The sequence below is a fragment of the Enhydra lutris genome, unplaced genomic scaffold (assembly GCF_002288905.1).
Source record: "Enhydra lutris kenyoni isolate GAN:26980312 unplaced genomic scaffold, ASM228890v2 scaffoldscaffold71, whole genome shotgun sequence".
Taxonomy (NCBI): Eukaryota; Metazoa; Chordata; class Mammalia; order Carnivora; family Mustelidae; genus Enhydra; species Enhydra lutris.
This window is the reverse complement of record NW_019154155.1, coordinates 611,080-626,717: the sequence shown is the minus strand read 5'-3', so window position 1 is coordinate 626,717 and position 15,638 is coordinate 611,080. Positions and strand designations below refer to the sequence as shown.

Below are 15,638 nucleotides of genomic sequence, written 5' to 3'. Positions count from 1 at the left end.
CAGGGTCCTAGAATCGAGGCCTGCATTGGGCTCTCTGCTCGTCGGGGAGCCTGCTTCTACCTCTCTCTCTGCCTGCCTCTCTGCCTACTTGTGATCTCTCTCTCTCTCTCTCTCAAATAAATAAATAAAATCTTTTTAAAAAAAAGGCAAGATCAAACTACATGATATTTTAAACCTACTTTAAATATAAAGACACAGAAAGGTTAAAGTTGAAAGGAAGAACTTATATTGCATAAACACTGACCAAAAGAAGTTATGACTGAGGTAGACTTTGGGACAGTGATTATGTCCAGGGATAAATGGAGCATCACATAAAGACATTGGGGTTTTTCATCAAGAAGACTTAATAATCTTAAATGTGTATATAGACTCAACAACAGACTTTCCAAATACATAAACAAAAACTGATAGAACTCAAGGGAGAAATTGACAAATCTAACAATTATTGTTGGCAGCTCCAGCCCGCCTCACAGTTCATAGAACATGTTTACAAAGAATCAGTTCAGAATATCATATCGTCTTAGTCACCACAGCTGAATATGCATCTGTGTGACATTCTTGTGGAACCAAGACCCTTTTTGGGGGCCATCAGACAAATCCCCACAAATTTGGACAAATTCAGACAAAGCATGTCCTCTGAATACAATGAAATTAAACTGAAAATTGGTAACTGTTAGAGATCTGGAAAGATCCACCAATTATTTGGATTGCTAAGATGACTGCTTGTCCCAGATGGTTTGGTGTAGACAGGAATGGTTTGGGAAGGGACATTCAGAGAACTTTATACTGCTTTAAACATTTGTTGAGATTGCTTTTATGACTTTCTAGAAAAAAACATCCAATTAATCATGCTATAGGAAAGTGTGAACAGGTATAGGTTAATTGTAGAGTTAATAAAATTGGGGGAAAATATTACATATCTTATTTTTTTTAAAGATTTTATTTATTTATTTGACAGAAATCACAAGTAAGCAGAGAGGCAGGCAGAGAGAGAGGAGGAAGCAGGCTCCCTGCTGAGCAGAAAGCCCGATGCGGGGCTCGAACCCAGGACCCGGGATCATGACCTGAGCCGAAGGCAGCGGCTTAACCCACTGAGCCACCCAGGCGCCCCATACATATCTTATTTTAAAGTAATAGTACCATTAGTATGTTACTTCCCCCACCCCCAACACACACATTCTCGTGTGAGCCTCTGAACCAGCCGTAAGGCAGACAGGGGAAGTGTAATGAGCACACACAGGGACGCGGGGTTAATTTGTTAAGGTTAATACATAAATCAGAGTAGAGTGTACGTTTATGCTATTTGCCTTCCCCGTTTTTACCCACTCGATCCCTGTCATCCCTTGCTAGTCACCAATCCCTTTCGGTTTTTCATGAAACCTCGTCACCGGTTGATGTGCGTCACTGCTTGTTGTTCAGAGTTTGAGGACCACATCGGGGAGGGTTAGAGGAACAGGGAAGCATGATGCATTAACAGTGATGGAAGGAGAGGCAGAGCTCGGGCTGGGGTTCTTAAGAGCGTCCTCACATGTGATTTGTAGGCAGTGCAGTGAGCTACTCGAGTTGCTGAGAACTCAGACATGCTGGCTCAAGCCTAACTGAGAGTGTGTGCGTGTATGTGTGGGGTTTTCTTTAGACTTTATTTATTTGAGAAAGCGAGAGCCCAAGTGTGGGTGGGGTTGCTGAGGGAGAAGCAGATGCCCCGCTGAGCAGGGAGCCCGATGTGGGGATGCGGGCTCCATCCCAGGACTCCCAGATCATGACCCGAGCTGAAGACAGACGCTTAACCCACTGAGCCACCCAGGCACTCCCCGTGTATGAGTTTTTAATAACATTACCATGCTGAAAGGAACACATTGGTAGCCCATCCATGGGTGTTGGAAGCTGTGGGGGTCTGGAGGGGGAGGGACACTGCAACAGGGCTGGAGGCTAGGTTCTAATGATGGCCAGGGTGCGGAAGTGTGTCTTGGGCCAGCCTGAAGCAGCAAGGTGGAACTGAGTCCTCCGAGTGAACGCTGGCATGTTCAGATGGTTGTCAGAGCCCTTGAAAATGGAGTAGAAAAACTGCTCGCCAACCTAGAGAAATGGCTTGCTATCTGCCCGGGGCTCCAGAAGTCAGAAAAAACCTTGAATTCTCAGTGAGAAATTAGAACCCCGGTCCTGTGCCAGGGTCTCAGTAGAAGCAAGCGCAAAATTGCCCTGTAAGGAAACTTTCCTGAAACGAGGGCAGAGAACAATCCCCACCCTGAGAAATAACTTAACAGTGATGAGTGATGAGTTAGGTGATCATTGGACAGGTGATGGGTGCAGTGGATATGGGCACGCGTGCACACACATGAATTAGTACCCTAAGTAACATAAGTCATTCAGTGATCCGGATCCCAGAAGCAGACAAGATGGGCATCAGCCGGTCTCCACACATGTTCCTCCCTGCTCCTTGTGTAAACACAGCCCTTGCTCCTGCTCAGAGTCAGCTTCCTCTGCCTTTATGGGGGACTCCTCTTGACTTCCTGGTCCCTGGCCCAGTGAGTCCAGAGTACTGTCCAGATCCAGAGCGTGCAGTTCACTGGGACCCTGACCATGCCTCTGCCAAGCGTGAGCTATCTGGGGAACTCCGACCCCTAGCCCTGCAGTGTCTGGTGGTGCAGGGTTGGAAGCACAGAACCCCTCAGTGGGCTCTTGGCAGTGATGCTAAGTGGAGCCAGTCCTGGTTCTACCCCTTGGTTTCCTAAACTGGTATGTCATTCTTAGGCATATGGCACCCTAGAGAGGTCTTTGACGTAACAGACTGCATGGGGAAGCACGGTGTCCGTCCTTTCAGGCTCTCCTGAGCTAGTGCTTCAGTGTACTTTCAGAAGGCTACTCCAGCGTTCACTGGGGCCATCCGCATCTGGGTGGTGGGGTGTATGATACTGCTGAGAAGTGGGGCCCTGGTCAGATGCAGCGATGTATGGGATCCCATCAGGCCAGTTCTGGGGGGCTGATGCTACAGCCCTGTGGGTCTTGTCCCCTTTGTATGCAGAACCTTTTCCAGGGTGGGATCCTTTGCAGTGAGGGTTGGCGTGATACAAAAGTCTTCACATGATGGCCACTCTCCCAAATTTCCACCCGCTTGCTTTTATCCAGACTGTCTTGTCGCTGATATTGCTGCTCCTTTCCTACCAGTCCCCTGATCACACAGACAGGCAGCCCAGTATCCATATTTTCAGCCGCGACAACTCCGTCTCTGCAATGCAGTGTGAACTGGTGTATTGCTCACAGCCTCATGTGGGGGAAGAGGTTCCTCTCCAGAATCTTCGAGGTCCATCCCCAAATGCTGCTGTCCCAAAGCCATGGTTGCTTTTTGGTCCTCCCCCGCCACCCCTGCCTTGTCAGGCTGACCTGTCAACCCAGCTCACGTTTGCCGTCTTCCTCCCTTTAGATACACAAGTCAGGATATCACCAGAGGTACAGGGCGTGGGATGCGCATTTGCTGTGATGAGTGGCTTGGAGGTGTGGACTTCCTGCTCATGGGAGTCAGCCATGCCTTTCACTCTGGCTTGATCTGGGTCGTGCCAGTTCCATCTCTTGATGGACCAGTTGACCTACAGTCTTCACTCACCAAGGGGAACCTTGGCTACTTGGGCCCTTCCTGCTCCATGATCTCTACCAGGGCCTGGTAATACACACACCAAGAGCTTTTTCTGAAGGTATGTCATTCTTTGCTGTGATGGCATGACCTTCTTTGGAATCCCAGGGGGCATGCATTTGATTTTCCCCGGGAACTTGCCAGGGGCTCCATATGTGCCTTTTACCATTACAAACACAGCCTGCACATTCCAGGGTCGCTGGGTCATATGGCCCAAACATCATGTTGCTTGTGCCAAGCCTGGCCCTGAGACAGAGTCTTTTTGAGCTCTGGGCCACACTCAGAGCTGGCAGCTGCTGTGTCACCCAGTCTCTGGCCAGGTTGCCCCGAGGACCCAACCTAACAGTCCCTGTGCTTCCTTCCCTATAGGTTTGTCTTTTACTTAAGAGGAACTATCCCAGCATGCCCTTACCGCCACACCCCTAGAAGCGTCACCAGAGTCATCAGACCCGGAACCTCCATTGAATTTATCTCCCACGCTCTAGAAGCGTGTGTCTTATGAGGGCCTCCAGAACATAACCATCAACCACTGGCTTGTCCGCCCCAGTCAGCACCTGTCAGTCTCCCTGCCCAGGCCTGGCACTGGGCACCCACGGGACATCGGGGAAGGGTTGTGTGCCACTAGTGCACCTGCTGACTGGTGGCGGGGAGGCCTCTAGAGTGGTGTGCTGACCGCTTCTGGAGGGTCCTGGTGGGCGGTGGGGAGGTGTTTGGAGTCAGCATCAACGTGGGTGTCCATCAGAAGTCCCTGTTCCAGTTGTTAGGATTCCTGAAAGCCACAGCCTGGACCTGCGTAATAATAGAGCACTTTGAGCACTTGAACGTCCTGAGCTCCAGAGCTGTCACAGTTAGGTCCACAGTTCCATTACAGGTCACGATGAGGACCTGTTCACACCCACCAGGAAGGCTCGAATGTTCCCGCTTCTAGCTATTAACTCCTTGTGAATAGCTTTCAATACTTTGTTACCCTCTGGCATGCCACCAGTACACACTAGCAGTAGCTAGCCAACTGTGCTGTTTTTGTAGATGCTTTTCCTTCTGTGTCTTCCAGGGGTCTGCCTTATTATGCCCATCATGGCCTTTCTCTCTACCAGGACAGTTTCCGGGTCCCTTACAACAGAAATCTCTTGCCAGCGCACCACAGTCTCGTGGCAGCGCTCTCCATGCCTGCCCATTCAGACGGCCTGCTCGTTGCCTGCAGAGTGGTCTGTGTGCAAGGCCCAGATCCCTGTCTTACCACTCATTTTCCCAGACCACTCTAGCAGCCACTTGGATTCGTCTGGGTCCTCAAGAGACAGCCCTCAAGATGGGATCACACCTGTGAGGATCTGGTTGGGGGAAGTACCTGTGTGGCAAGAAATAGAGGAAGCGAGAAAAGGCTGGAAGAGCCATTAAACTGGGAGGCAAGTCTGACCCCCCAGTGAAGGCGGGGAGGGGAGGCTGGGTGGAAGCATCTTCTCCTCATTGGCCGTGCCATCTGAGGGAGATTGGGCAATCTAGGGTGTCCTTGTCTGTCTCTTGTCTTTGCCAGTCTGTTACGTCATTCTGTTCCCTTGCTGCTAACTAACCCTGCCGATCTGCATTTCCTGTGGTGGAAGACTTACCCATCCCTGCCGTTCAAGAGAGCAGCTGCTGAGCGGGGTGTGGGGGTCCCACTTCTGAATTCCCAGGGAAGGGCTCTGGCCTGGTTTCAGCCGCATCTGGAATCTAGTTCACTGTTATGTGAACCAGGTTGTCTCTCTCTAAATTGAAACTTTCCCAGAAAAGCTGGACAGACTGCAGGTTTAATAGTAATGCCTTATGTAACCTCTAATAATCCTTACACATCTGATTAGTAATCTTTGGGTATTTTTCTTAGCATACAGAATAACCTGGAAGAATGATCTGGAAGGGTCATAGTTCTTCCAGCGAAGGAGTTGAGAGGCGTACTTAAGTCGTCTGTTGGTGACTAACAGGGTTAGTTCATTACATGTCTGTTTTTGGCACTGCAAAGCATTTTCAAGAGTAATGACTGACCCAACATTTTCTCCTTTACCTCTACCCTGCTGTTCAATTTGTTCAAAACTGGATTAGTGTCCAATAAAATAAAGGCCATCTGGGGAAAAATACATGTGTCAGAGTACTTTGCGCTGAATTGGAAAGCCATAAAAGTGATTGCTAGATAATTAGAACTTTAAAAAGGAGCCACAGAACAATTTGTCTAAAATTGGGAAGAGAGTAGCATGGCCTTTCTCTGTTGTCATTTGTATTTAGACGAGAGTGGGAGTGCCAAGTAGATGCCTAACGGTTGCGAGAAATGAAGGCTCGGGTTAATTAGAGCTGAAATGCTGCAACAACCGCAGACAAATTCCTGAGGAGAAGGCCAGATTGAGATGTGTCTGTCTACACATGAGGGTGTGTGTGCAACTGGCAGAAGGTTTTTCAGCGCTCAGGCTTTGTTGGGGAACCGTAAAAGTCAGTGTGGAAAACATGGAACTTGTAGATGCGGTCCCGGAGTTCAGAAAGCTCAGAGTCCACCCTGGGAGAAATTCCCAGCCTGGTTCCAGGCCCAGACACAGTGGCAGCTTGGCTTGGAATGGTCAGTGGGGACACCGATGAGCAGCTGCCCTGGTGCCTCATGGGAGTCCGTCTCAGACTTCCCTGCCATTTTGAGATACAGTACATTAACAGAAGAGGTGACGTATGGTGAGGCCAACACATGGGGCAGTGGCTGCCAGTGAAAAGATAAGTGTTACAGATGCCAGGAGGAGGGATGGGCCACATCATGAGGGGGCCACGTGGGGAGGCACCAGCTTTCGGGGCTACCTGGAGACAGAGGGAGCAAGAGAGGGACATGGGGGCAAGAGCCTTTATTGTGGCTCCTGTGGGAAGGGATGGGTGAGATGGGGCGAGCAGTTTTGGGATTGGCCAGATTATTACAGAGGGTTTTGGGGCATACTACTGTCCCTAGATGCCTGGTCCCTGGCACTGGGGTGGTTGGGGCGGGCGGACAATGGCCTGGGGTGTGAGAGCAGAGAGAGGAGATGGAGGCTCTGGGTTGGTAGATTTGCATAGGAAACATGAGCTCCTGGGTGAGTTCCCTAGCTCTGGGAATTGGCTAATTCTGGAAGGAGCATTCTGTCCAGTGCAGGGACCTGCATCTGCCTCCAAGATGTCAAAGTATCAGAATCCAGGTGTAGGAGACATGGTTAATACATGTGTACAGAGTTAAGCTTTTCTCTTTTGTGTCCTAATAACATCCTGAGCAAGCCTCTGGGTCAGCACCTTCCGTGGGGCTGCCAGATACCCCCGGGGTATTAAGTCAACGCTATGTGACACCAGAGGGGGATGTCCGGAATATGAAGCCGAAGGATGGGGCAGGCGTGGGTGGGGTATCAGAGCGGGATATGAGCCCTTCCCACTGAGAACATCAGCAAAGTCGTGTGTGCATTTTCTAGAGACTCCCTGTGTGGGGGACGGCCTGTGCTAGCTCCCACCAAGTAAGTACAAAATGAATGAGGAAGAGGGGAGTATTATATGCATAGCATTCAGCTCCTGAATCTTATATTTACTCCAAACTCTTATAAATCCCTCTCTTAAGAAATGATTTAAAAGCTAATTCATGCCTGGGCCAGTTACACAAACCAGCTTTCCAACTACCCACGAATTTGGATTCTGCTAGAACATCCGGGTCACTGGCTTTTCTGTGCCGTCTGTAGAGTGTTTGCCACCGTACGCCTCCCCCCGCATCGCTCTGTGCTTCTTTGTGGACATCATGATTTTTGTTGCTTAATTTTCTTCATTTCATTGCAGTCCCTGTCGATCAGTTTTCAGTATCTTTCTTTCCACACTCTATGCTTTTATTAAGTTTATCAGTGATATTTTTTTCCCTATGACAGTTTCTGGTTTTCTGATTTGTTGCTATTGTGATTAGTTACCATCCTGTTGTTCTAATGCATTCTCCCAGAAAGTCATGGCAACTCACAGTAGATCTTATATTTTTGCCTTGAGACTTGGAGATCTAGAATTTGCGTGTTTTAGGACTCATTCCTGGAGCGTGTCCTTCTTTCACATAATTTTTATACAAATATTATTATCTGTTTTCTGTGGTCCAATCATCAGCTAGTAAACTGTTCCATTTTTTATTATAATAGGAATAATAATTAACATTATAATAACCTGTAAGATAGCATAAAATGAATACAGTAGGTCACGTTGTTGAATGCCACTATAAGCCAGGCTGTTCGAAATGATTTATATATGTAATAACTCATTAGGTCCTCATTTTCTAAGGTAGGTAGTGTTCTTATCCCCATTTTATAGGGGGGGAAACAGAGGCACAGAGCAGTGAAGTGATGTACTGTAGGCAATGCACCTAAGTCAGTGAAGTAGATTTGAATCTGAAAATATGGTCAGTATATTGAGCTCTCACCTTCATGGACATAAGACAGAAGTAGTCGAACATTGCATAATTGAAGAGAAATTTTCCCACTTTTGCTTTCCTATGCTTCCTTCTCCACATTATCGTAGGAACCTTATTCACCCCTCAGATTTCAGTCAGTGGTCATGTCCCGCACCCACCGGAGGCTGCCCATGACTCTGCAGACAACTCAGCATTCTGCCCCCCAAAATGGTTTTCTGACCCCGAGTTCATTAATCTGTGTGTTTGGATCAGTGTCTTGCTTCCTTGTAGAATAGAGCTCCACTGGGGAAGGGACCTTGTCTGCTTTCAGTCCCCATTGGGTCCTTATGACTCGCCATAACACCCGGGTAGGCGGTAGGCGCTTGGTAAGTATTTATTAGATGCTCGAGCAAAATTTTAAAGAAAGGGGAGAAGAAAGACAAAGATGTATGACATGCTTAGCACATTCCAAGTTTTTAGATACAGTATGCCATTCAATTATTGTACCAGTTGGGAATAAGTTTTACTCCAAGTAATCGAAATCTGACTACAGTAGTTTAAGCAAATAGGATATTATTTGTCTGGCATTTCAGGGCTGGTCTGACTGCTCACCAATGTCCTAGGCTTTTCAGTTTCTGTTCCTACAAGTTGGGCAGTATGATAATCTTGTCAAAATGACAGTAAATCTCAGTCATTGGATTTTCTACTATTGTAAGAGCCGTAGATTGGTTACATAAGCAGTAGGTTTGAAACTCCGTATGCCTCCTTAAGCAAAAAGTTGAGATTTTATGTTAGTTTATAATGTACTTCTTGAGGACAAAAGTGAAAAGAATTGCTAGAACATTGGGGAAGGCTCTCCTGAAAGGTCACTGTCCATTCTTACTTAGATCTGAGGCATCAAAAGCTGATGGGAAATCGTGTGGGAGAGATTCTTGGCAGGTGTAACTGTAGGGTGACCTGGTTGGCATTTTCCATAGGGACAGGCCCTGGCTCAATGTCCATGTTTGTAGATCTTTTCTTTTCCAACATTCTGGGGGGAATGTCCCGGTCTCTTTGGATGGGGAGTGGAAAGGAGGCTGCCAGTGCTCTGGGAGCCAAGAGCTCGCTGGAGAAGTGAGCTAGGGAATGAGGGTATGGGGAGCAGCTCTGTTTTACATTCATTGTAGACTTTGACTTAATACTCTTGGCCTTAGCGCATTTCCTACCATAATCTTTAGCCGTGTTTTGTGTCTCAAGTCCAAATTCTGGAATTCACCGGAAAGTAAAACAGCTAGCTGGGGTGGAATAGGAGCAGCCCGGGAAGGGAGAAGGAATTTGCGAATGGATTTTTGAAAGCCAGCCTCTTTCCTCTTTCCATATTCATCCTTGTAGATCCTTGTAGTATATCTGGTTTATTAGCTTATCCCTGCTGGGGATCCATTCTCCCCCCAACCCCTGTTTCATGGATACATGGCAGCTCTGGCTCCTGAGCCTTTGCTGGGGAGGGTGGGCATGGTCCAAGCGGGCTCACTTCCTGTCTCCCTCCATTTCCACCTGGGTATGGCCTTTTCTGTCTTCATCTGGTTGGTTTCGTCCAGTTGGGGGCTGCTGTGTTCTTTCCTGCCGTTAGCACTTCTGGGCTTATGCCTTTTCTGCCTCTTTTCATTTCACTAGAGAGGAAAGGAAGGTAAAAATGCGTGTATTCAGTTCATACTTTACTGGAAATCTTGCTTATGTTATCTTTCTATAAAAGTAGGATTGTATTCTCTATATATCTTTGAAATTGATAAAATTTATGTAAGTAATTAGGCATCTGTTGTGTATTTAGCTGATTCACATAGAAAGGGTAAAGAAAATTCCTGGGAAGGAATCAATTTTCAAGGGAATTAAAACTCTAAATTTGTTAAATTGTGAATATGAGCTTTTTAAAAAAAAAATGTCTTTTTAATTTTCAGATTGTGAGCCATGCCTTTAGTGAAGAGGAACATCGAACCCCGGCACTTGTGCCGGGGGGCCCTGCCTGAAGGGATTACCAGTGAACTTGAATGTGTAACCAATAGTACTCTTGCTGCTATCATACGCCAGCTAAGCAGTCTAAGTAAGTTATCTCATTTCTAAAGCACCTGTTTTCTGATTACCAATGGCATGTTGTTAATTTTACCATTAGCAAATTGATTTCAATTCAGTGGTTAATTTTGTCTGAAGAAGAGACCACAACTTTAAAGGAAAGAGCCTGCTCCTGCTCACCCAATTTTCCCAGTGTGAAATAAATCACTGGTCTCATGATACCAACTTTATGTGCTGAAGATGTAAAGTTAAAATTGACCAGTTTACGAATTATTAGATAAGACCAAATGTGTGGATTCAAAGTAGTGTTCGATTTTTAAAAGCTTATTAAATGAGGATAAAATGATTGATACTTTTTTTAAAAAAATGTGAATTTTCGGTTAAGCTTGGACAGGACTAATTTTTTTTTTTTTAATGTGATAAATTTAAAAATTGTTAACTTTTGTAACATGCCTGGCGTAGAGTAGATGCTCAAATATTTGTTGATTAAATAATATTCCAAGTGAATCGAAGATTAAAGCCAAAAAATAGTGAGATTTGCTGATTTTAACCTAAATGCAGGTACTAACTTCTTAATTGAGGTCAACAGATAAGCTGATTATTATATATACACAGTACTGTGTATATATTACACATGTAGATTATATAAATCCAAGCAAATATAAGTATAAGAAAAAAAGGACTTTCTATTATTTTTTTAAAGATTTTATTTATTTGAGAAAGAGAGAATGCAGGAGTGGGATGAGAGGCAGAGGGAGAGAGAGAAGTATTGACTCTCCACTGAGTGGGGAGCCTGATGCGAGGTTCAGTCACAGGACCCTGAGATCATGACCATAAGCCAAAGGGACTCATGACCTGAGTCCCAGGACCCTGAGATCATGACTGAGCCACACAGGCACCCCAGGACTTTCTGTTATTTTAATTTTGAACATTAATGTGAAATACCCAAGAAAAATAGTTCATTTATGTTTTTATTTTTTATTTTTAGAAGAGGTGGGGAGGGGCAGAGAGAGAGAGGGAGAGAGAAGATCATAGGCAGGCTCCACGCCCTGCATATAGCCCAGCAGGGGCTCAGTCTCAGAACCCTGAGACCATGACCTTGAGCTGAAATCAAGAGTCAGATGCTTAAGTAAATGAGCCATCCATGCACCCAGAAATAGTTCATTTCTGAAGACTCAGATGTGCCTGAAAATGCATTTTCCTTCAAAGCTTTTTGAAGTTGGAATGTTTTCCCCCTAACTTTTACATTTATATCATGATCTTGTTTTCTCACTTTGTCCCACTCCTTTCTGGTTTAGATGCATTTTGGATGACAGGTTTTCACAGTTAAGTTTTTCAAAAACTCTGTTAATAACTAGGAAAACCTCCATGATTTCACATACCGGTCGCCTCAACAACAAGAAAATGTTTGTTGAAAATGTTCAAGTGCTTTTATTTTAATTTTGAAGAAGGAACACTGTGGATAAGTATTTTTCTTTAAAGGAATTGTACTGTGTTGTTCCATTTTTAATATATAATCATTGGCTAAGGCAAAAGCAATTTGGAGATTGCTTAAACATGTTTTGGAATCTAAGCTAATTACAATTGATTTTGGCTAGTGGTTGATAAAAATGTATAAATTGTGTAATTATAGGAAAATAGCTTATAAATTATTGAGGGGTAAAAATATTGCTGTTTGAGTTCATATTGTTTTTAAAGAATGCTTTGGTCTCTTGTTTTTATGGCTGAAATGTCTATTGATGTGGAGTATAAAAGATGAAAACTAACATAAATGATTAAAGTTTTAATATTCAAGCTATACGTCATGCTGTAATAATACTCAGCCTGGTATTATGTTGGTCATGTTTATGGTGCTTGTGAGTAAAACCCCATACCCAGTATTTTCTGTTCTATATAGTCTGCTCGTAGTAGGCAGAATAAGAATGGCTCCTCCAAAGATGTCCGTATCTTAATCCTTGGAACATGTGTGACATGATGGGGAAGTGAAGGTTACTAACTAATCTTAAAAGAATGGTATTAGTCTGGATTATCCAGTGTAATCCCAGGGTTCCTTTAAATGTGGGAGGAGGAGGTGGAAGAGCCCATGTCAGAATGATGTGATGTGAGGCTCAATCCACCGTTGCTGGCTTTGAAGCTGGAAGAAGAGACTACAGGCCAAGGAATGCAGACCACTTCTGGAAAGTGGAAAGGGACGAGGAAATGCATTTTCCCCTGGAGCCTCCGGGAGGAACACAGCTCCGCCAAAACTTTGATTTAACCCAGAGGAATCCATTTCAGACTTTTTTTTTTCCTTTAAGATTTTATTTATTTATTTGACAGAGTGGGAGAGAGAGCAAGAGTGTGAGTACAAGTAGGATGAGCAGCAGAGGGAGAGAGAGAAGCACACTCCCCACGGAGCAGGGAGCCCAGTGTGGGGCTCGATCCCAGGATGTGAGCCAGAGGCAGACGCTTAACCCCCTGAACCACCCCGGGGCCCTCCATTTCAAACTTCTAACCTCTAGAACTGTGAGATAATTCACGTGTGTTGTTTTAAGCCACTAAATTTGTGGTCATTTGACACAATAAGGAGAAGCAGCAATAGGAAACTAATGTACCACCCAGCCTTGGTTTCCCTGCGTCCACGTAACCCACTCTGCTTCATAAGTGGCTCAGGGATGGGCACCAGCCTCAAAGACAGTTGACCTTAGTGAGGCTTCCCCAGTGGGTCTCAACCCTGCCTCCCTTAGATCACTGGGGGAGCTTTAAAACAAGATGCTAGGAATCCCTCCAGAAAGGATGAATGAGCGTGTACTAGAGATGTGATCTGTAGAATGGGATACCATGCATCTGGATTGAAAAGATGAGCTGGGCCAGTCCTGTGCTGGCAGGAAGCTTGAACTAAGAAACACAATTTGTGGGTTTGTTACGGGATCTGCTGCTGAAAGGTCATTGTCCAGGACTGAAGGACTGATGGCCCCCTGTAGGCCGAAGTGGGAGTTGTGGGCAGAGTGTAAGAGAAGGCAGAGGAAGCCAGCTCGCAGAAGGCGAAGGAGTGTGCAGGTAGAGACAGGAGCTGAGGGTGAGAGAGAGCATGAGATGTGGAAGGGGGGAGAGAGACCTGGTCCCTGGACGGGTGCAGGAGGGCTTCCCCTCCCATTCAGGGAGCAGCTCGGGGATCCGCAGAGCAAACCTCCTTTCTTCCTGTCCCTTGTGTGATCTGTGCCTGCAGCCCAAAGCGACTTACAGAAAGAAGAGTAGAGTGATATGGATGCCAAGGATGTAATTGTAAGAAACCAATATACTTAGTTACTTATTAGAACAACTTACTAGAATAACACTTATTACTTATTCTAATATTACTTATTAGAATAACACACTTTTGGTAACCAGTGATTAGTTCATGAGTGATTATTCACTCCGTGCCCCTCTAGGTACAGCATACAACAAATCAGTTCGGTGCCTACTTAGAGTTTTAAAAAGTATATGTAATTGACATTGATATGGTCATAGAACAGGAAATATACTATGACATGCTACAGCACTCACATTGTAATAAATATTCCATTTTGGGTGAATCTTTAGGTTTTGTGGGGGCTTTCCAATGAATCAAAATATATTACAGGAGGTTTTTTTAATTAACTTACAAAATATTATTTGCCCCAGGGTACAGGTCTGTGATTATCAGTCTTACACAATTCACAGTGCTCACCATAGCACATACCCTCCCCAGTGTCCATAACCCAGCCACCCTATCCTTCCCTCTCACTCTACCCAGCAACCCTCAGTTTGTTTCCTGAGATTAAGAGTCTGTTATGGCTTGTCTACCTCTCTGGTTTCGTCTTGTTTCAATTTTCCTTCCCTTTCCCGGTGATCCTCTTGTTTCTTGAATTCCTCATATCAGTAAAATCATATGATAATTGTCTTTCTCTAATTGACTTAATTTCACTTAGTATAACACCCTCTGGTTCCATCCATGTCATTGCAAATGGGAAGATTTCATTTTTGATGGCTGTATAATATTCCATTGCATATACTTATACCACATCTTCCTCATCCATTCGTCTGTTGATGGACATCTATGCTTTTTCCATAGTTTGGCTCTTGTGAACAGTCCTGCTATAAACATTGGGATGCAGGTGCCCCTTCGGATCACTACATTTGTATCTTTAGGGTAAATACCTAGTAGTGTGATTGCTGGGTCATAGAGTAGCTCTGTTTTCAGCTTTTTGAGGAACCTCCATACTGTTTTCCAGAGTGGCTGCACCAGCCTGCATTACAGGAGATATTTTTTGATCTGATATTTTTATGATCTGTAATTGTTGGGAAGAATTAGAATTTTAAAAATGTTTTTATTTTTTTTTTAATTTTGTAGTCATTCATCAGGTATTTTTAAAGTGACGTTTTAGCAATGTATGTATCTGTCATATTAAACATCTTCTAAAAAATAGTCTTCTTTTACTGAGTATTAATTCCCAAGGTAAAGTCAAAATAGTATTTTTTTTACTCCTTTGAGTATCTAACCATTATGCAGTAGGTCCAGATAAGAGCGGACCATCTTAATCTTCTCCATTTCCCTGCAGACACTCCCACATGCCATTCACACCACCCTCCATACCTCCACTCCCCAGATTTGGAGTGGGTGACGCACACCATCTGAACTTTGCATGAGCAGTACAGAGAGAAGCTGGACTTCATCTAAAAGGCCATCTGGGCAGATAGCCTGGGAACTTGAAGGATTTGCCTTGACCATAGACATATCATATCTGCCTGAGCAGCAGAGACTTGCCCTGGGAGACCTTCTGTGATGGTCCAGGGGAACTGGTTCTCTGGTAAGTCCAAGGGAGGAAGAACAGACCAGGAGGCCACGGAAATTTCTTTGCTCTTCCAGAAAGGAAGACTTAGCCATCAAGGCCCTGATTCACCAGCTCATTCGATCCTTGCCACATCTCTAGGGGCAGTTCAGTGTTGTGCGGGTGCAAGTGACTTTGTAATAAAGAAGGGAATCTGGTCCCAGATACCAAATAGACCTCTGTAACCCCTAGAACTCTACATAACTTTTGGGGAATTTGGAGGTACCACGTTCCCATTACGTCTAGATGAGATGTTCAACTTTAAAGGGTGAGATTCTTACCAGGCTTTTCAGGGAATTGAAATCTTTTCAGTGAGAAAATATTGATTATTGTAATGAGTTTAAGAACAGTCATAGAAATGAAAGAGGAAATTTATAACTTGAGCAGCCTCATAGCTAAAGCACCAAAGCTTTCTCCAATAAAAAAAAAATTAGTCTAGTAATTTTCAGATTTTTTTTCTTTGCATGTTTCTAATTTCTTTTTTTTTTTTTAAGATTTTATTTACTTATTTGAGAGAAAGAGGGACAAAGAGAGAGAGCACAGAGGGAGAGGGAGACAGACTCCTTGCTGAGTAGGGAGCTTGATGAGGAGCTCGATCCCAGGACCCTGGGATCATGACCTGAGCCGAAGGCAGATGCTTAACCCACTGAGCCACCCAGGCGCCTCATGATCCTGACTTCTAATAGGCTTGATCTGGGGGGAGTGGGAGGGGGACAGGGAAGTCATCTTTTAAAAAACAGTTGTGGTTAGTAAT

At 44.9% G+C, this 15,638-nt stretch overlaps 1 protein-coding gene across 2 annotated transcripts in view; it reads left to right on the top strand.

The window, feature by feature from the left end:
- Nucleotides 1–15,638, top strand: part of LOC111159899 (WAS protein family member 3) — a 134,450-nt gene that overhangs the window by 76,524 nt on the left and 42,288 nt on the right. For both annotated transcript variants that reach the window (XM_022522574.1, XM_022522573.1), the window contains exon 3: nt 9,944–10,086. In XM_022522574.1, coding sequence (XP_022378282.1) covers nt 9,954–10,086 — 133 coding nt within the window. In that variant the 5' untranslated portion in view covers nt 9,944–9,953. The remainder of the gene's footprint in view (nt 1–9,943; nt 10,087–15,638) is intronic.